The following is a 22277-nucleotide window of genomic DNA, read 5'->3' as shown; positions in this document are numbered from 1 at the left end:
TAGACGTACATACTGTTAATTCAGTTATGAATATTGAATGATACACACAGTGGGAGCAAAGCAAGCCACTTCTTCTGATGAGATGTCACGTAACGATGCAGCGCTAGACCAAACAATTACTGGTGATGAGGGCAAACACCTCTACATGTTTGTAACCAATTCATACCTCGGTCTTCATGCACCGCTGCTTTTTTAATCATTGTTAAACTTTTTGTTGGGAACTGTTTCAGTCTTCTTAGTTTGTCGGAGGAAGATGGACGACCCCGCTGCTTGTTTGTGACTCTTTGTGGGTGCCTCATATATATATATATATATATATATATATATATATATATGCATTATATGAAAAAAGACACACATAGACATGACTGCCTCATGCATACTTACTACATACAAAGAAGATATAAGGCCAGAGGTCCATCTGCCCCTCGTGCGGCTTGTTTTGATCACTGTGCTTCACACCTTTGCCCGTTTTCCCTGCACAGCTCAGTTTTCACCTCCGATCAGTCTGAAAACTCTCACGGGAGCGGGTGGATGTTTGGTCTGTGTTAACAGCCTTGCTTCCATGCCTGTGAGCTGTCGGTGTGGATAAGGCAGCGTTATTAGACCTATTGTTACCCTGAATCTCTAAATCAAAGGGTTTAAAGCAGCCCTCACATTTAAAGTAGTAAAGATTAGCTGTTTAGTCACGGAACTGGTTTCTAATCTAAGCAGACAGCTAAAGCCTTTCTCACTGCATTTTTCACTTAACCTTTTAGTGAGATGATCATAACAGCTCCCTTCTAAAATAGTAAAAGTAGAGTAAAGGAACAAAACAAACAAAAAACTAATCAACAGAATCCCTTTCAGGGGACTGATCACAAGGAGGATTATCCCCAGCAGTCGCCGAGCTCCCATTTCAGCTCCATCCACGGAGCGGGGGTTTGGTTGCTGAAGAAATCTGCACTTGTTCTTTGCTTGGAACAATGCTGTCCAATCTTCAATCACAGTTCAGAGCCACATAGTGTCTCCCAGCACTTGAGGAAGTCTTTGATTCTTCTCTACAATCTGGGGTTTTTATACCACCCCTATTAGCTCAACAGTAAGCACGAGGTAGACCAGGTGACGTCATCACGAACCAGTTTTTCGCTTCTACTTCTCCTGGGTTTGTGTTTTTTCTGGGCTATTGTTAGGCCTTCCACTCTTATAGGGGCTGTGAGGCCTCCTGCATGTAGCATGATGTCTCTTTGTCTGGGATCTTTGACACTAAGCTGGAGTTTGTCTTGAATGATGTATTAATAATTTTTCCAGGTACTAGACCAGGGCTTGTGTGGAAAGTGGGGAAGCTACCTCTATGTTACTGACGTCCTCATGTGAATCAGAAACAGAGGAAAAGAATATTGTAAGCAGAAAAAGAAGCATTTTAAAAAGGTGTTTTCTTGTCGTCTTGGAAACAGACTAAACAAAGCAAAACTTCATACTTTTTACAAATCGTAATCGTTACATAGTTATTTCGGCATCTTGTTTATTGGAAAAATAGTATAACAATAAAATAACAGTATGTAACACAGGCCGCTAGTGTTTATCATGAATACTGGAGTTGCCCTTTCCCTCCTCCCTAGATTCAAAGGTTGAGGACACTGATCCGATACAAGTGCTAGACTTAAGTTAATTAACTTACACTCATTAAATGATTTAGTCACAAAATTGAATAAAACATGTTGGATTGTATTAGATGCTTTAAATTTATTTTTCCCATCCTGGCTGTGCTGCATCAGCTCTCCTGTCCCTCCCTCCCAAAAAGCCCAGTCTGCTCTAATTGATCAGATAGCCCACTCTGCTGTGATTGGTCATCTATTTAGTGTGTTTATCATAAATGGATTGTATTAGGCTAGATGAATAGCTCGGATGGGCATGAGTATTCAATGTGGACCTCTGTATTCTTTCAGTGGAATCATATTTGTAAATTGAGTTGATCTAGAGTCAGACCTGGCAACACATTCTCATGCCCAACTCATTAAACATGGACACTTGGCCCTAAGCTTCACATTTTCACATTCTGGGTTCCTCGCTAGCATCAGTCTTGGACAAGGCAGTTCAATTTGTAATCAACTAAAGTATTAAAAAAACATGATATACAGGAATTTTCTTTAAAACATTTTTTATAAAAGTAATCCCTCTGATTATTTATGATGATTGTGATTTATGATTTATGATGTGATCTGAATATACAGAGACCCTGCCCTCTCTTTTGTAATTATTTTGCTGTGTTCTTCTGATAACAACATTTAGCTCATGTAGCCTGCGAACACCCAGCTGTTGCATCTTAACTCAACTCAATTCCGGAAACAATTAGAGAGAAAAACATCTTCCAGGAACATGTAGGCAGGCGTGATCGAGCAGATAACTGTGTTGTTGACCTCCCGACAAAGTGTGAAAATGTTCTAATTATATTCAATGTGAGTGTGAGTCAATTCCTTATTGTGTTCCTGACTTTAATTTATTGGCACAGCAGTGTGGTTCATCTTGTTCGTACAATGTAGCCAACACACAGACACACAGACATACACACACATACACAGTCAATTTTTAAGAAATGTTTAGCATAGAAAAACAGCATGTCAAAAAAGATTCTGTCCAAAAATATAATTAAGCTTTCTACCTCTACTTTCATATTCAATTCAATTATCTTGTAAATGACAGATTTACCAGAACCTCATGCTGTGTGTCATTTCGTCCATAACCGCACATTTTGTCATTCTGCCTGATGGTTTCGGGACTCGATGCCGTTGCACAGTAATACAATTTCAGTGATGCCGGTCAGAAGGACACACTGTGCATTCCTCAGATATGTTTTATTCCCTTGCTTACATCATCCGACCTTATCACTTTGATGGAATATCCCCATGATTATACAACATCGAGCATTTACCTTTTTTTGTGCTATCCTTCCCTTTCTCTTTGTCTTCCTTGGAGGCTACATGTTCCATGAAACCACTCTCTCCTTTTAATCAAATAGTAAGGGAGGAAGGAGAACACAAAGCCAATTTAGCCCCAAATGGCCAAGGAACAACTAATTAAGGCCTATCAAAAAATGTAGTGACTTTTTTCACAAATATAATTCATATTCTTCGTTTTAGTGTCTTTATGTTCCTGATTGTTGACTGTGAATAAATATTTGCGTGTGTGTGTGTTTACAATGAGGTACTTTATACCAAACACTGCAGTTTTAAGTTATTTCAATATTACTGTAATAAAATACATTTTGAGCATTAGCACCAGTGGTACAGGTGTCTGTTGTAAATGTTAATCTTTACAACTTTAATATCATTGATCATAATAATATCATCGATATGAATCAAAATTGGTATTGTGAAATATCTGTCCCTTTCAACGAGAAGCTTACTGAGCCTCTCTGTACGGGGATGTTGGGGATGACACTAGAGCAGAGCCAGATGTGATGGTTTCTGCGCGCGATTATAAAACACCATGTGACACGTGGCATGCAGCCTGTGCCGAGACCTTTGTCTAAACAATGTCACCATGATGCAAATATTTGGATTAGTCCCTGCTGAAAGTGGGATAGATGTTTATTTAGATGTGAACACAGCATGCATGGCAATTATGAGAGCAGTGTGCCTGGAGGAAAAAGATAAATAGTCTTTCTGCCGCAAACGCGGATGAAACGGAAGTTAGTTATTCAAGGAGGTAATAAATATTTAATGAAGGAACCGGAGAATTTTTTTCCATTTCATCAGGAAAAGGATACAAACAAGGGCAATTCATTGCTTTAATTGTCTTGTAAACTTTGGGGAATTAAATTATGTCTGGGCAATAATAAACAAGCCAGATTGTTATTAGTGTCATAAGAATATTTCAGTTCAAGCCTTGAAACATAGTCAACTTATAGTCATTGACTCAGTCTTTGGATACATAGTTAATATATATAATACCCTTCAAGAGGACCTATTCTGCTCAAGTTCTGGTCCATACTTGAATTTCAGGCTCCTAGTAAAACATCTTCACATGCTTTAATTATTTTTTTTCTATCCTAGCTATGCTGCAGCAGCTCTCCTGCCCCTCCGTCCCAAAAAGCCCAGTATGCTCCCATTGGTCATCCACTTAGTGTGTTTGTCATAAATGTCGCACCCCTTACCATAACCATAACAGGGGCTGAACTGCTGGGAAATAGTGACAAAACTAAATTTTAGCCACTTTTCTTCTTCAACTCCTCTTCCTTTAGAAGTCCATACAAAAGACATTTCTGTTTTGGGGGCATTTCAAGCAGTTCAGGAGCAGAGTTTCTGTGGGGGGAGAATACCTTTGACTTTGGTACCTTTTACCTGCACAAAAAAAAAATATATAAACACATTGAACAAATGAGAAAAGGCAGTTTCTAGAAGGGATATTGATTTTGCAATCCTAAAAACAGTCCATTCATTGTCTACTGCTAATGCTGTATTTAGGATCTTGGGGGGGCTGGAGCCGATCCCAGCTGTCATTGGGCGAAGGCAGGGTACACCCTGGACAGGTCGCCAGTCCATCACAGGGCCGACTTGTAGAGACAGACAGGTAACCAGTCTATCACAGGGCTGACATGTAGAGACAGACAACCATTCACGCTCACTGGAAGTTGGGCTGCTGAGGAGGACGCTGGCGTTATCTGTTTCTCTGCTTCTCTAGTCGAGCCAAAACAACGCAGAGTTTTTAAATAAAAGTTGTTTCTTTTAACCTTTCACTATCTGCATCTTTTCTTTTTTTGGATAGTTAGGTAGATGCTAGAGTCTAGCGGTTGCCTACCTGTTGCTGCTAGCACAACACCGCTCGGAGACTCCCTGGATCTGCATTATCGCTACCAAGGAATATAAAAAAAACAAAAAACATCCTGAGTCCACGGTGAAAACAACCTGCAGTGCACGTTCTCCCACTTCGCGGCCGGCACCACTATGCTGAGTTACTCCATCAACCAGCTGATCAATCTCAAAAGTCCTTTCACCCCACCGTGCATTACAGTGATTAAACAATTAGACTTCTCCGCCATGGGCGGTATATCCACAGAAGCTCCTGAAGAAAGTTCCTCTACCCACGGACAAGTCCTGCCATCCCGGCACTTTGGTCAGTCATGCGAGCTGTCGCCCCTCAATCATGTCATCAGAGCGGTGTCTCCTACTGGACAAGTAGTTTAGGTAATCTCCATGGCAACACCTCTCAGTGAGCTGGATGGAAAACGTGGAGTGGACTACAATCTGCTACTGCCACTGCAAAGATATGTTGCTTCTTTTCTCATCCGCCGACGAAGCAGTGGACTACTAAAACAGCCATCTGAGTAGCCTCCTGGATCACCATGCAACTGTTAAAACCAGAGCAGTCACCTTCACCCGCTCATCACCCTGGTTCATGGATGGGCTTCGGAAGATGAAGGCAGCAGGGCGGGTCCTTGAGCGGCGCTACAAGGCCTCTGGCCTCACTGTCCACAAGCAAATCTACTGGGAGCACCAACAACAATACTCAAAGTCCCTCAAAGAGGCAAAGTAACTGTTTTACTCTGATGTGATCAGGAACAATCCAAGAAATTACAAACAGCTCTTCTCCAATGTCAACCATCTTCTCAATCCCCCCCCCCCCCCCCCCCCAGCACATATTCACTCTGCCCTTTCCGGTTCTCCCACCCAAACCGTTCCCTCATTATGTCATCTCTCAACCCCTGCACTGCTTTCCTGTGGTTTCATCAGAAGAGGTGCAGAACATCATCAGGAAGATGAAACCCTCCACCTATGCCCTGGACCCTCTCCCAACCTCCCTGGTAAAAACCCATATCACTGCCTTAAAGCTGGGGTATGTAATGCTGGAAATCTAGCAAGAGAACTAGCAAGATTTGAAAATAGCACCTCCTCCTGCCTCCTCTAAGTTCCCCCCCCCCTGTCAGTGAGTCCGTCCAAGCTGATTCTTCCGGCATCAGCGAGACGTGAAGGCTGTGCACTCGCGCTTAGGCGGGGAGGGCGGGTGCAGAACTAGACATGAAGGCATCTGATTGTTTTTTGTCTGCGAGGGGCGCAGATTGGTTGTTTGTTTTCTCGGTCCCACGGCGGCCACAGAGCTCTGTTTAATTCCATTCCTTTTCCTGATGACATAATGTACTTATCCCTCTGAAATTAGATGGGCCATTTCACCCAGTATAACAAAAAGTGCTTCTGAACAGGATTACATACCCCATCTTTAAGTCCCCTGATCACCTCTGTTATAAATCACTCTCTCCAAACTGGTCACGTCCCCCCGTCATAAAGAAAGCCATAATCAGATCACTGCTCAAAAAACACACCCTTGACCCAGAAGTCCTATCAAACTACAGGCCCATCTCCAATCTCCTTTATATCTAAAGCACTTGAGAAAGCAGTTGCCACCCACCTTCAAAACCACCTCAAACCGAACAACCTCTATAAAAAATTCCAGTCCGGTTTCCGCTCCGCCCACAGCACAGAAACTGCACTCGTAAGAGTTACAAACGACCTCCTGATGTCATCCGACGCTGGCTCTCCCTCCCTCCTCATCCTTCTGGACCTATCCACTGCATTCGATACAGTCGACCATGGCATTCTTCTAAACCAGCTCCACCTCACCACTGGACTCACTGACACTGCCCTCTGTTGGTTCCAGTCATACCTCACAAACCGGACAGAATACATCTCCCTGGGCCCCAGGGGTCAGACCTTGGCCCCATCCTCTTCATCTTCTACCTCATCCCCCTTGGTCAGGTCATCAGCCGCCAGGGATTTCCATTCCACTGCTATGCTGACGATACACAGCTCTATGTCAATGCCACAGCCGCCACCCCACCTTCATCATCACCGTCATTCCCGTCAATTCTCACCACCTGTCTGGAGGAGGTAAAGGTATTGATGGAGCACAACTTCCTCCAACTCAACAGCTCCAAAACCGAAGCCATCCTCTCTCATCAACAGTCACAAATCTTGGTTTAAAAATGGACCCCCAACTCACTTTTGAATCCCACATCAACCACCTCTGCAACACCTCCTATCACCTCCGCAACATTTCCAAACTCTGCCCCACTCTCTCCCTCTCAGATGCCCAAAAAACTGGTCCATGCGTTTATCTCTTCCAGACTGGACTACTGTAACACACTTCTCACCGAGATCCCTAGCAAGAGCCTGCAGATGTCCAACATCTCTTGGTATGCTGAAGCATTCAGAGTTCATTTCACTGGAACTAAGGGGCCAAGCCCAGCTCCTGAAAAAAAACCCCACACCATAATCCCCCCTTCACCAAACTTTACACGTGGCACAATGCAGTCAGACAAGTACCGTTCTCCTGGCAACCACCAAACCCAAACTCGTCCAGATTGCGATATGGAGAAGCGTGATACGTCCCTCCAGAGATCACGTCTCCACTGCTCTAGAGTCCAGTGGTGGCGTGCTTTACACCACTGCATCCAACGCTTTGCATTGCACTTGCTGACGTATGGCTTGGATGCAGCTGCTCGGCCACGGAAACCATTCTATGAAGCTCTCCATGCAATGTTCTTGAGGTAATCTGAAGGCCACATGACGCTCCGTCATTTTACGTGGTCTACCACTTCTTGGCTGAGTTGCTGTCGTTCCCAATCGCTTTGCACGCCTAGGAGCTTGCTTTTATACACCTGGCCAGGGAAGTGATTGGAACACCTGATTTCAATTATTTGGATGGCTGAGTGAATACTTTTGGCAATAAAGTGTATATCACGATATGAATCACTTTTTTTCTTTAAATGTTCTTAATACATTTCTGTCAAGGCTCCCTTTTACTCCTAAGTGAGATGTGAAGATATGACAAGGTTAGTTTTGGTTTAAATAGTATTTATTTTCTCTCTGAAGTTGAACATTTTCAGTGTTACAGAACACAAACAAAATGGACAACAAAATTTTAGGTACATAATAAAAACTAACTCACGGTAATTGTTCCTTTGTATAGATTCCAACCGTTTTAATTTAAAAAAGAGTTATTTTTACCATAAGGAACGGCTTCTTGTCGGACTTTAAATATCCAAAATATCTTATATAAAACTAGTAGGGATCGACCGATTTATCGGCCGGACGATTCTATCGGACGATTTTTACGTTTTTTGAACGTATCGGCCGATGCGGACTGCTGTCTTGGCCAATCGTTTTTCCCGGCATTTACAGTCAGGCGCCCGCAGGCAGCTGCGTGTTGCTTGATGATGCTGACGCCAGCCCGGACATTCCCCTCCCCCACAGTAGTGCTGCAAGGCTGCAGAGAAATGAGTGTGGTCTGCACTGTTTTGGTGAGCATGGGGGCTGAAAAAGCAAAGACAAAAAAACACATCAAACATGTGGAGCCATCTGAAGCGTCACCACCTTGAGGCCTATGCTGAAGCACAAAAACAAAAGGATGATAGTGCAGCAGCCTCTACTTCTGCAGCAAGTTCAACACAGCCTAACCTTGTGCAGATGTTCGATGCCCAAAGGAAATGGGGTAATTCTGACACCAGGTCCAAAAAAGCTGATCTTGCCATAATTGAGATGATTGCCCACTCACACACTTCAGCTTGTGTTAAATGATGGGATAAACAGCCAGCGAGCAGTGATGGACATTGTTGCAAAATTGAAGTCTTCTGCTACCCATTTTAACCATTCCATACAGGCCAAACAGCGTCTGAAGGCCATTCCAAAAGATCTTGACCCCCCCCCCAGCACAGCATAATCCAGTCGGTGCCGACACGCTGGAACTCCACTCTCCACATGTTGGAGAGCATGCTAGAGCAGAAGCGGGCACTTACTGTATATGCAGGGGAACATGGAAAAATCCCAATCTTGACAGCGGATCAGTGGACTCTAGTGGCCAATTTGATTGACACACTGAGCCCGCTTGAACAGGTAACACTGGAAATGAGCAGATCAGACTCCTCAATATCCTGCATAATACCCAGCGTCACTGTCCTAAAGATGATACTCGAAGTCGAGGGTGCAAAAGCAAGGGGCATCAAAACACTCCGTGACACTATGCTGGACAGCTTTAAAAAAAAGGGTTTAAAACAGCAGACCAGACCAAATGCTTGGTCCTTGCAACACTCCTAGATCCTCGTTACAAGGGTCATGCCTTATCACCAGAGGCACTGAGCAATGCAAAAGAGTGGATGAAAGAATAGCATACCACTCTGTCTGAGAAAAGGAAGAGGCCTTCAGCAAATGAAGGCCTGGATCCGAAAAGGACAAGGGTGGAGGAAGAAGAGGAGGAAGACGCAGGTCCATCAGATATGCTCGAGCAGATGTATGCAAACCTCCTGGGGGCACATGGACCATCTACTGAGGAGACTGAAGATGAGGAGGAGGAGCAGTTGTTTACCCAGCAGTTGGACCAGTACCTGTGGGAGCCACTGATTGACCGACAGAAGGGCCAACCACTAGACTGGTGGAAGCAGAATGCAGCCCGCTTGCACCTTCTGGCACCACTCGCCAGGAAGTTTCTTACTCCACCCCCCTCCTCTGTTCCCAGCGAGAGGGTGTTCAGTGAGGTCAGCCAGATCTACGATAAAAGGAGGAACAGGCTGACTGGTGAAAATGCAGAACGTCTTTGTTTCCTGCATTACAATCTGCAGCTTCTTAACTGGGAGTACGCACTTTAAGTGTTGGGTAAAGAGAGTTTTGGAGATTGGGCAATGCCCATATATGCACAAGTATTTTATGTTGTTTACAGTTCCCTCATTTTAGATATTCTAAGCATTTAAACACTTTTCGGTGTGGAGTAAAGAAATATTTTTGGAAATTGGGCAATGCCCATATATGCACAAGTATTTTGTTGTATTGTTTACATTTTCCTGATTTTAGATATTCTTATTTCTACAGTGTGCATGTGCAATGTCATTTTATTTATGCTTGATATTATGCTTATATTTATTTGAATATTTATTTTCAGTTAAGTTAAGTGATGATGTTTATTATTTTCAACACATTTTCAGCACTTTACTTTACCTCACCTGTTAATGTTTGTTAAATATTGTTTATCGACTACCTCTTGTTCTACCTCACCTTTTCTAAGTGCAATAAACGTTTAATTGAGACTCGTAACATTTGTTATCAGTGTGATTTTTAACATGTAAATTGAGGATGCAAAACTAGTATCGGCTCCAAATATCGGCTCAAGAAAATTGGCAGGCCATATCGGTCATCGGCCAAGGCAGATGACCAGAAAATCGGTATCGGCATCGGCCCTAAAAAATCCATATCGGTCGATCCCTAAAAACTAGCCAATTCCTCAGACCCATCTTTTCAACGGTGTCCTCATCTATTGAGCTTTGCGCTGTGTTCGTTGGACACTCTGTGACCACATAGGCCACAGAGTGTGGCATTTTAATGGTACCATTTTTTAATGGTAATTTTTAAATAGTAATTTTACCATGGTGATTGTAACTTCATTCAAACTAAAAAGACACAAAATAAACTCATCAAATCCATCTTAGTTAGTTTTCCACTTTCATCATCAACTCTGGTTTGGTCAAAATTAAACCTTAATTCACTGAAACATGCTGCTCTAAGACTGCTGCTTGCACTTGTTTGCTTTTCTACCCTTCTCACAAAGCACTACACAATGGTTCTTATATTAGACACATTCAAGAGTTAAATACCTTTTTTATTGAATACTGTCGTGTTTTTCTACTTTTAGATGTCCTTTTTGTTGTTGTTGGAAAAACTAATGGCAAAATAAATGTTTTAAGTGTTGTCTGAAGCCTTTTTTGTGTTAATGGAAATATGAGCAGATGTACTGGATCGTTCACAGAATTAACACATTACAAATACAGTATTGTGTACAAAGTACTAAAGACAGCAGTGTATTGCTTAAATTACATGAATATGTTCTTCCTTTGAAAGATTCATTTAAATGGTTCAAATGTATCACTTTGTTGAAAACTTCCATTTTGAAGAAGGATTGTTAGGTTTAGATTTCAGACTTTCATTTTGACAGAAGTGAGAGGTTAATTTCTGAGATCAGTGTCTTATTTGTGTGTAGAAATTTGACTTAATGAGGTAAATTCCACAAGTGTGAAGGCAATCGCAAAATAACCCAACTGTAAACCAATTACTGTAGGTCACCTCTTCGTGGCTTAAAGGGAGGCGGGAGGACTTAAAGAGCGGTTTAAAAAAACAACTGAGCTAAAATAAATAATTATTATATTTATCATCACATAAAAGGGGTTTCAAGGAAGCACATTATGCAAGTGATTGCTCTGGCAGAGATTTTGTCATTGAGGCCAAAGCTCCATTTGTCACTTCTGAGTTGAGCTACTGCGACTGTGAGGATGTACACCCACAGAGGCTTCTTTATTCTGCCTGTGGTCCAGTCACGTCTGGGCTGGTTTCTTTAGAAGAGGAAAAGAAAACAGAAGATGACCAGATGTGCTGTAGCCAGGAAGGATGTCTAAAAGATCAGCCAGTATGAGAGAACACTGAGTTTTAGCAGAAGTCCAGGAGTTGTTTTAAGTTTTCAAGTTATTTATTTACTCATAAGGCAGTTATACAAGTCTGTGATGAATAAGCGTCATCTGCTTTGGATTGATGAATAATCAATCAGAGTAAAAATACGACACAAGGCACATTAGAGCTTCTCAACCACCAGTTTCCATATGCTCATAACACCTCTACATATTGTCACAAAGCAGGTGCTACATGACACAAGTCATGCATTTATTAAACTCAATGCCATGTTCCTTTCATGAGGATTCTGCAGCTGTGTAATTACTGTAAGTAACATCAGCTACCTGTGCTGTCCCTTCTGTGCCATCAGAAGGGACAAATGACAAATACTTCATGACAAAAAGGAGACTGGTCACAAACAATTGTGCTTTTCTTCCAGTTCAATTTGAAGTTGAAAAGCTCTCAGGCTCTTTCCGGTAATGGCAGGTGATGAAATGAATCATCAGCTCTAGCACGTTCTCAGACGCAATGGGGGTGGTTGCTTTAATCTGGACAATTCCACCTGTGTGAGAATGACTCATCAGTCAATGGTACATTTTTACTGGTAGATAAACAACTGATAACATATTACACATTTAAATCTGACCTTTGGATTTATGAGAATGTGGACTAAATGACAAGTTTATCCCAAAAAAATAAGAACATTTGAACCAAAATGCCAGATGAAAATGATGAGGGGGACTGATCTAGCCATCACTTCCTCTAAATGCCAATTTAATCAACATGAAAAACTCCATCTTCCATTTGCAGGCCAACTTTCTATAAAATGCATCTAAATGAGCATCAAGAGGGAGGCAATCATCTGCAAGGTGTGTTGGTTGTTATTGTTACACATACAGTGCAGCCTTCTGCTAAAACTACAGGCATTTCCTTCGACCTCATGGCTTGTTTTTTTGCTCTGATGTGCATTGTTTGCTGGGAGGCCTGTTAGACAGAGGCTAGGCCTTTTAATCATGTCTAATCAATTGGATTTACCACAGGTGGACTCCAGTCAAGGTGTGGAAACGGCTGCGGTCCAATAGTCTATTTTGCTTACGAAGGTTCCTAACTGAAGAGGTGACCCGGAAGTAAACAAGTGGCCGCCATGATAAGAGCCATTTAATTCTCTTAATGCAAAGGAAAGGAGCTCCAATGCTTCCTGTCAGAGCTCCTTTAGCATAGGATGCAACGGACCTTCCTACATGAAAGGAAAGGAGATCACGCCGACCCACAATTCTTTGCGAGACCAACATTGCCGCACACCTCGGCCGTTCATGAAAACAAATGATGTGCATTTGCATATTTAACAATTACTTTCATGCAAACATATAGTAATTGAAATTGTGTTGATAAATGTGTGTGGACAGTGATAATACTTTAATTATAATTTTATTTATTTCAATCATGTTACAATGTTTGACAAAAAACGAAACTAAAACCACAAATGAAATGTAATACAGCCAACGGTCAAACAGGAAGGAGGAGCTGCTGTACCTGAAGCCGGTCAGTGAACGAGCTGTTTATGAAACCAACAACATGGGGAGAAGTGGACGACGTGCTTTTTGTAGTCAATTATTGTAGTTTCTCCAGCGGAGACGCACGACAATGGCGATCATCAGCTGTCAATCATCAGCGGGAGCATTATAATTACGCAGCTTAGTGAAAGTCTGGTCGGATTCTCTGAGCACCGCGATAAACTTTCCTGTATATATGTATGTATATGTATATATATATATATATGCAATATATATGCTCTTTTAGCTTTGATTTATGAAGTATTGAGTGTAGATCGTGTAGTTAGTACATAAAGTAGCATAAAGCTGCAACAAAAGTCTGGATACTTTCTGAATGCATCGTATCTGATGTTAATGCAGCACAATGGTGTCAGTATGTACCATCACGCAGGCCGGTACAAAGGCCAGTAGGCCATATGCACACAAATAGCAACGCTAGTGTGCTCAGTGTCAACAATATTAAAGTTGGCAGGCATTTTGCTAATCCTAATACAAATAACACACCAAAGAGGTTTGCATAACAACTCCAGTATTCTGGCTCCAAATTGTTTGCAGCATGATGACAGCATCATAACAATAGCTCTTTTCATCACTATGGACATTTTTGATTTTTCATGGTTAATTTTTTTTATATAAATCTGTCTGTAACCAAGACTCTCAGCTCCTTATGAAACTACAATTTTAAACCCACATTCATTACAATAAAAATGAATCATACATTCTATCACATTAGATTCATTTCATCTATGGAGGTGACCTGATGCAGCGTCTGGCTGCAGGAGAGAGAGAGGTGTGTGGAGCAGTGTCAGCTGATTGACGCGGCAGCTGCAGGTGATCTGGGTAATTGACTCTCTTTTTTATGATCCATAGTAGGCGGCCGAGGAGAAGCTCGGCTTCAAAATCTCAGTTTTTACTATTTTCCTCCAGATTGAGCCCTCTTCTTAGATTTGCTGTATGGGGTAAATATATGCTATTTTCCTGGTTTCTTCTCATTACACCTTCACAAGGCTTATTCCTTACAAATGTTGATGGCATTATAATTTAGTTAGTTGAGGACCAAAGTGACAAGTATAAAGGCTATAAATAATAATAATAATAATAATAATAATAATAATAATAATAATAATAGGAAACATTACCGAGAGAGCTACATGTTCAAGCTTCGAGCTACAAGCTTCTGTTGTACTTAGCTCCACCCTCTGATGTCACTTCTGGTTTCAATAAACCAAGATGGCGACGGCCAAATGCCAAACTCAAGGCTTCAAAACTGTAGTCCACAAATCAATGGCTGGTATCATGATTACTACATCCACTACAGTTTATGGTCAGGGCCCCTAAGGACAGGAGTGTCCAATCTTATCCAAAAGGGCCGGTGTGGGTGCAGGTTTTTGTTTTAGCCCAGCACTACCTCATCTCATCCAACTCATCAAGGTCTTGATTGAAGACCATGGTTAGTTAATTAGTTGAATCAGGTGTCTGAGTGCTGGGCTAAAACAAAAATCTGGACCCCAATCGGCCCTTCTTGGATAAGATTGGACACCCCTGCCTTAAGACTTAGGTTTAGGCAACACAATGACCATGACTTTAGGTTAGGTTTAGTAAAAACCTTGGTTTGGGTTAAAATATCTCAATGACATTCTCTGCTCAGGTACCTACCCGTTATCTTTACAAAGCACAGTTATTTGCTTCCATATTAATACTTAGAATGCCCGTATGAACCTTGAAAATATAATCATTCTTAAAGTTTTCTTTGGATGAATCAGTCAGTTCTCCAGCTCAAACTTCTCCTGCAGCACAAACACCATGACCCTGTACAACCCAAGCAGAGACTACTGAACAGCAGGACACCACTCAGTGCAACCACAGCAAATAAACTCACAGGTACACTGGCCAAGTGCAAACACCAGCATCAGGCTAAACGCACGACATATATGCACTGGCAATATCTGAGCCTCCGGTCAAACTACATTTAACTTCAAGTTTGCTACCAACCTTCTGCATACACTCCTCCTGTGTCTCAGATAGTTAGTTAGATAGTTCACACACATGTGCATGTTTATGTTTATCTTGTTCATAATTTGAATTTTCTAAAATTCAGTGTGACTATTACAAAAATGTCAGAGTTCCAGATTCATGGGTATAAACCCACTTCCACAAACCACAGCTGAGTCAGCTTGGTAGATTAGCAATTTACGCCTTTTGTTCTCGTGATTGTGACCTCAGACTTTATATAAGAAGTGGGCGTAGTCATTGTGACGTCACCCATTGGTCAGTGGACTATGATTTTGAAGCCTTGAGTTTTGTGTTTTGGCCGCCGTCATCTTGGATTTTTGCAACAACAGTGAACGAGGTGACCATATTTGGGCTGTGGAGGAGCGACGTGTGGATCTGACGAACACCAACTTCACTAAATTGCCTTTGTGTGGAAAAAAAGTCAATGCAGGTTGTATTTAGATAGAATGACAGTGAAATGTAAGTGAACATACATGAGTTCTATAGTTTGTTACTGAGAGATTGCAGATGGTACATAGTAACCAAATGGGCCAAGATTCCGCCTAAACACGCCTCTTGCTACATGGTTATGTTCAAATTTTGTGCTGTGATTTCTTTCAGCATCAGCTGTATCATTCCAAAGGGACATTCAACCTAAAAAAAAGTACAGTTCTGTTAGGCAGACTTCAAATCTAATGTATTTAGTGATATTTAAACGTGTTTTAAATTCATGCTAAATCCTCTGCAGAACTCTCCCAATTGTTACCTTTTATTGATATTAAGTTTATTCAATTAGACCTTGTACTTGCAGGGACATACTTTTCATTCTGAAAATTACATTTTCCGAAAAGGGCCCCCGGGTTATAAGGGTTAAAACTTTGAATGGAAAAACTTGTAAATGGCAACATTTTTGACACTCATGTCGTTTAAGGTTTTCAAGATGCTCAAATAGTTTCCCGATGTGCTGCATTATTTATCTTTGACATTGACAATACAGTTTTTCTCCCAGCACTGCAGTTCAATAAGCCTGCTGGCTCAACTGTAAGGGGAATTGAACTCCTAACCCAGCAGTGCATCCTGCTCCAGTCAATCCACACAGGATCAGGCCCCCTCCTTCCTCCCACTTGTTCTCTCTCTCACTCTCTCTCTCTCACTCACACACACACACACACACACACACACACAGACACACACACACACACACACACACACACACACACACACACACACAGTGTCTCTCACTGTTGTCAAAACAGGTAGAGTGTTTGGGGACCCACTATAGCTGCAGGACGCCTACCAAACCAGCTTATCCTCCGACATTCATATACAATAATTCACAAACAAACAAACACATTTCAAAAATGTTATTGGAGCAATTTGATCGTTCACTCCGTGGCAGTGTGCGTCACATGATGTCCCCAGACACAACTCCCCCGACATATTTATTGTTCTGTTTTGTAGCATGAAGTGGAAAAAATAACACAAAGTCTTAAGCGATTTCTATAGGTTAAGACCTCGTATGGGAAAATGTTTCTCCCCTAGCTCAGAATATTCGCTGGAGAGGGGGCTCTTAAATGCCAATAACTTCAATGAAAGCGTCGGAAGATAACAAGCGTTTGCCTTGGCACCGCTTCAGTTAGTTGCTGTCGTACAGGAGTAATGAATAGAGGAGGCACACAGGAAAAAAAAAACACGGACAAAAGATGAGACACGGAAGGACAAACAGATGGGAAAATATCAGCGTGGCATCCTGAGTAAATCCAGACAGAGCAGACACTCTAGCGGATGATAGCGATGATGGTGATTGTAATGATGACACAAAAGCTAAAGGCAAACATTTGATACACAGCAGCTGATGTCTCATTTCCTTTTGCATTTGTCCCACGCCAAAAGCAGCGACGGAGCATCCAAGCAAACACTTCACCTAATCGTTTCCAATTCTCTCGCAACCCAAATCACAACACTGGGGACTTCTGGGTCAATGCCAAGTATGTGCATTGCAAACAAAGCCGGGCAGATTGGCCTAATCATTTATGGGACCTACGACCCGCAGAGCAACACCATTCATCTGGGGGAGCAGTGGGGACAGACTTGAGAAATAGCCTCTTTTCTTTTTTTTTCAAGAGCAGGCTGCTGTGCTCAGAATGTGGAAAGAGTGTGTGCACGTCTCGTTCCCTCTCTCTCTTACTGATGGCTCACAAGCTCTTTACATTAAAAGCACGAGTGGGAAACAATGTAAAGACTCATACAGAAATAATCCCTCTCAATCATTGCTTATGAGCCACTACAAGTGTGCGGCTATGTGTGAGGCCCTCGGGCCCCTGGCATAGGAAGGGTGGGAAAACAACTGTAGCCGGGGTAAAAAAACATATAGACTATATTTTAACATATTTTTTGATTACCGTCTAATATGAAGCCCTGCAGGGTGATCCTCTCTCGGCTGCATCCTCACTGTCCTGCATTATTATAATAACCTGATTATAACCAACAACTTTTAACCTTAATGTTTATGAACGTACGTTGAGAGCATCTGGACCAGTGCTGTAATTTATTGATACATATCTCAAATCCTGCAAAGGCTGCACATAATATGGCCGATGACGGGTAATCAGTTACTTGTCATTCTTTTAGAGCGCTGCTTCAGAACCGGTGAGTTACGAATGCCCGATGATAAGCTAGTCTACTGTACACACACTGCCTTCATCGTCATCTGTTTATTGTCCCCTTAAGCAGTGGAAAATCCAACAATAACAGGTCAATCAGTGTTTCGAACACAGCTGCCAGAGCCCTTACTGTTGGATCAGGGCTTGAGTATCCAGGGGTGGAAGATGGGCAGGTAGGGGGTCTGGAGGTCTGGAGCTGTGATCAGGGTCTAGGCTGTTCTCATCATTATTACCAGATGCTGGTGTTGTTTTCACCTTGTGAGTCTGAGTCACCAGGTGTCTATATGTTTCTATCTATAGATCACCGCAATTGCATTGCAAGTGTGACAGATGCACTGAATCTTTACATGTGTGTAGTTTAGATCAAAGTAAGATGAAGATATGTGCAAAAAAACTATCAAATATAAATTCTGGCCATTCTAATTAGTGAAAAAATGGATGTCATGCACCTTTTAGTATGACGTGATAGACTGACTTTCTTTCAGCACCCCCAGCGTCCCGGCCCTCTGCTTGTATTTTCTTGTATTGTTCCAGACGTTTCTGGTTTCTTTACGTCGACCTCTAACAAAACCGTAGCTACCAGGGACCAAATCATCCAGCGTGCATCCCAGAGATAGCTACGAAAATGGCGGACATAGTGCTGGAAAAAAACACGCAAATATAGCGAAGCAAAATGCCAAGCAGACAAAACGTATTACAAAACGAGAGTGAATCGGGAGTTTGCTGCCACCTGCTGGCGAGCACCACTGAGCCAGGTAGGAGGGGCCACGTTGTGCACATTGGGTGGCCAATGATTATTTTTTTCATTCCTCTTCATTTTGTCTGTAAGATGTCAGGACATTTTAAATAACAGTCCATCTCAATTCCCGAGAGTCCAAGTAGCACCAGTGTTTGCCTCTCATGTGTTTTTATTCAAGTCACAGAGATTCAAGCATACCGTATAATAACATTTGTTTCCAACTGCTTTGAAAAACACATTTTCACAACAGCTGTTCTGAAGGAATTTCCAAAATCTTCAAGAGCTCCTCAGCTGAAGAAAAATAGTTGTGACACAATGAAAGTGCTTTTATTGCACTGTTGTGTTTTTAAGCAACATTATGTGCTTTAACAGACCCAGTATCAGTTAAATGCAATGAATTTATAAATATAATGAAATAATATAATGTAATAATATTGTCAGGAGACATCATACTTGTAAATCAAAAAGGTGTGGGTTCAGCTTGACAGACAATCAGAAAGTGATGTCGATACAAACCAATATATTGCTGTTAATAAAATTTCGAATTTTTGTTCACATTCTACAACTTAAGTGAGGAGGTATGCATTTTCTAACTTTGTTTGGATTAGGAAACAGTTGCAGAGGTGCAACCAAAGTGTGTTAACTCTATTTTTACTGTCCATAATAGAATATTCTGGGAATCTTAGCTTGCATTGAATGACTTCAATGGTTCAAAATGTATCAATCAAAAATAAACATCGACTCATGCATCAATCACCAATGGTTTCAGCTCTAAACACACAGCTTGGACACCCATCCACATGGATACACACCTGTAGCACCCTGCGTGCGCTCTAAGTTTGCTCATGTTTTTTTGTTTTTTGTTTGTTTTGTTTTGTTTTTGCAGGTATTTGCTTCCCAACAAACCTTTTTCCCAGATATTAAAACGATAAAATGTCCTCAGTATGCAGAAGAACGCGTAGTGTTGTTCATGTTGGCGGAGGTGCGAGTTTCCTGGCAGTGAGGTGGAATCACAGACAAACGTCATAATTTATGACATAAGGATTAAAGCCTAACCATCTTATTACATTAGCATTAACCCCCTTTCTGCTTTGATTTAGTTTACTTTTACAGTTTCCAGTGAAAATCAACAGGGTGCGTGCACACTGGGATTTAGGAGACACATTTGCGCGGAAAGACGCGCGGTTTATCAAGCGCTTTGGCACACGTGCATTATGTAACGTTACACTGTAAATGAACCAACTACACCACATGCCCTACTTGTGGCTTGGGCTAAAGACAGGTGTGAACATTGTCGTCCAGGTGTGTGTGTGTGTGTGTGTGTGTGTGTGTGTGTGTGTGTGTGTGTGTGTGTGTGTGTGTGTGTGTGTGTGTGTGTGTGTGGACACACATGCGCGCAAAGCCAACACACAAAGCAGCGACAAAGACACTCACCTGCAGCACGGTCTTAATGGTGACATCGGAGACGATGGGGGTGCAGACATGCTCGCCTTTACGCAGCTTCTGGCCCATGGTGAAGAGCATCGGCAAGGCGAGGGCGAAGGACGCCAGCCACATGGCGCTGATGAGCTTCTTGGTGCGGCTTCGGGACATGATGCTCTTGGCTTTGAAGGGGTGGCAGATGGCCATGTAGCGCTCCACGCTCAGGCTGGCGATGTTGAGCGCGGTAGCGTAAGAGCAGCTGTCCCGGAGGAAGTAGTAACCCCGGCACACCGCGTCGCCGAACATCCACGGGTGGTGGAACCAGATGAAGTTGTAGAGCTCGATGGGCATGGAGAGGACGAGGATGAGCAGGTCGGAGACCGCGAGGCTGGCCAGGTGGTAGTGCACCGTGCTCTGCAGGTTCTGCAGGGTCTTTTTGGTCAGCAGGGTGTACAGGGTGATGGAGTTCCCCAGGGAGCCTACGGCGAACAGAGCCGCGTAGATGATGGTGACTATCACCCGGGAGTAAATGTCCGTGTTCACCTCCAGATCCTCATCCTCCGCGTTGAAAGTGTTGTTTTCAAGTGGAAGGAGCGAGTTATTCCCAAAGAGTTTCTGCGCCAGCGCGCCCAAGGCGGACAGGTCGCGTCCGGGCAGCGTGAAGTTTAAATCCATTCCGCCTCTATGTGTGGAAGCATGGAAACGGAAAAGTATGATTGAATAAACCGAGAGGAAAGTTGTTCACTTTCAATGTCAGTCAGAATAAAATGGGTTCAGTCTCTTGAAATTCGGAGGAGAGCGGCTTTTATATTCCGCACGACAGGAGGCGTGTACGCTATTGGATCCGCTGCGATGACGCACATCCATTCAATGACTGCAGCCCTTGATATTTTGTCCGTTCATGTTTCACCTCGGAGTCTAAAAATAACGCAAAATATCATCAAATTGGATATTTTTTTTGTTAGCATTTATTGTGGAGTGAACTTTCTTTTTATGAGCCCTGAAAACCCAGAACACACACGCAGACACACAGATCTCTCTCTCTCTCTCTCTCTCTCTCTCTCTCTCTCTCTCTCTCTCTCTATATATATATATATATATATATATATATCTTTCACACTCTCTCTCTCCCACTAAGACACAGAAGTGCAAAGAACTAATGTTCGGCAACAGCTGGAGACCCCGCAGCAGTGCATCAGTGTTATTGCGTTGGAGGCTGCAGTTGAGATCTTATCTTCTTCACTGACAATGATCCGTCTCAGTGTGGAGAAAACGTCACTGGACGGTGAAGAGAGGAAATGGTGCTTTAATGGTTACATCACAGCTGCCACTGCTGGGACCATGCAGCAAAGCGCCTCTTACTTTCTCGTTGTCACACACACACACACACACACACACACACACACACACACACACACACACACACACACACACACACACATAAGAAGTGGACAAAGACATCCCATTTCAGCATTTTGACTCTCACCATCTTGGAACTTTTACAACCAGTGAACAGAATCGACCATATTTGGAAAGCGGAGGATCAACGGGTGGATCTGACCAACATAAGCAGCAACAGAGTGGCACCCCGAGCTACCTGCTACTCTGACTCCATCTGGCTTCTGGTGTGAAGCTGTGAACAGAATGCAAGTTTGAGGCACTTATGCATTGGCTTCACTTCTTGGAACGGGAGGTAGTCGCCTGTTTCTGTAGTCCCTTACCCATTTTCTCCTCTGCTTAACAAACTGTAAAGCCTCTTAAAAGTCCTCCTTCTTACTACTAAAGGTGCGTTCACACCAAATGTGAAGCAAAGCTTTGCCTGGCGTGCCAGAGAGGAGGTGGACATTTAAAAATCGACAATATTTCATCAGTCATGGCTGAAATAACCATTATTGCTGTTCCCAGATACGCCGGGTCATCAAACAGCGGTATGCACTGAAAACAAAACATTTTGCTGTGATTTAATTGCAATAACTGGAGAAAAAGGATGCCGCAGTAACTAAGTATAAATAAAACAATTTGTAAAACAAATTCTGAAGTCATGGTTTGTTTGAAATAAAAAAATGCTTTGGGTTTGGTAACAGTTTTTCTGCTTAGGAGCTCTCTTAAGCGCTAAGATGCCTTGTGAATACATTTTTATTTTAAAAAGGATTTTTTTTTCTGTCACAAGGAGCAACCCTTTGCATTAGGAAGCTTTATGAATATGGCCCCAGATATAGATATATTACTGTCAATTTTTCTTTCTAATGACAAGTAGGTTTGGTCTGTTTTTGGTTGTGAAATTGTTTTGAGCAGATTTTCCAACCTGTCTTCGTTCCCAGCTCACAGGTGCTTGGTCCGGACCATGTGGCAACCTGCATGATAGAAACATTAAGATTAAGAGTAACTAAAGGCTGAATTATGCTTCCGCGTCGACACAACGCAAGGGGGCTTGCGGACCCCTTACGTCCTTGCGGACCCCCTTACGTCCAACGCAAGGGCCTGACGTGTGCCTCCCAAAAATCCT

The 22277-nt window shown here is 42.5% G+C and overlaps 1 protein-coding gene across 2 annotated transcripts in view; it reads right to left on the bottom strand.

Moving 5' to 3' along the window:
- ntsr1 (neurotensin receptor 1 (high affinity)) overlaps positions 1-20534 on the bottom strand; it is a 44870-nt gene extending 24336 nt beyond the window's left edge. For both annotated transcript variants that reach the window (XM_084015284.1, XM_084015283.1), the window contains exon 1: positions 19784-20534. In XM_084015284.1, the coding sequence (XP_083871410.1) occupies positions 19784-20446 (663 nt within the window). In that variant the 5' untranslated portion in view covers positions 20447-20534. The remainder of the gene's footprint in view (positions 1-19783) is intronic.
- Between the last annotated feature and the right edge of the window lie 1743 nt (positions 20535-22277).

The sequence above is a fragment of the Eutrigla gurnardus genome, assembly GCF_963514095.1.
Source record: "Eutrigla gurnardus genome assembly, chromosome: 8".
NCBI classification, from domain to species: Eukaryota; Metazoa; Chordata; class Actinopteri; order Perciformes; family Triglidae; genus Eutrigla; species Eutrigla gurnardus.
Note: the sequence above shows the minus strand (reverse complement) of the source record. Positions and strands in the feature narration are given on the sequence as shown.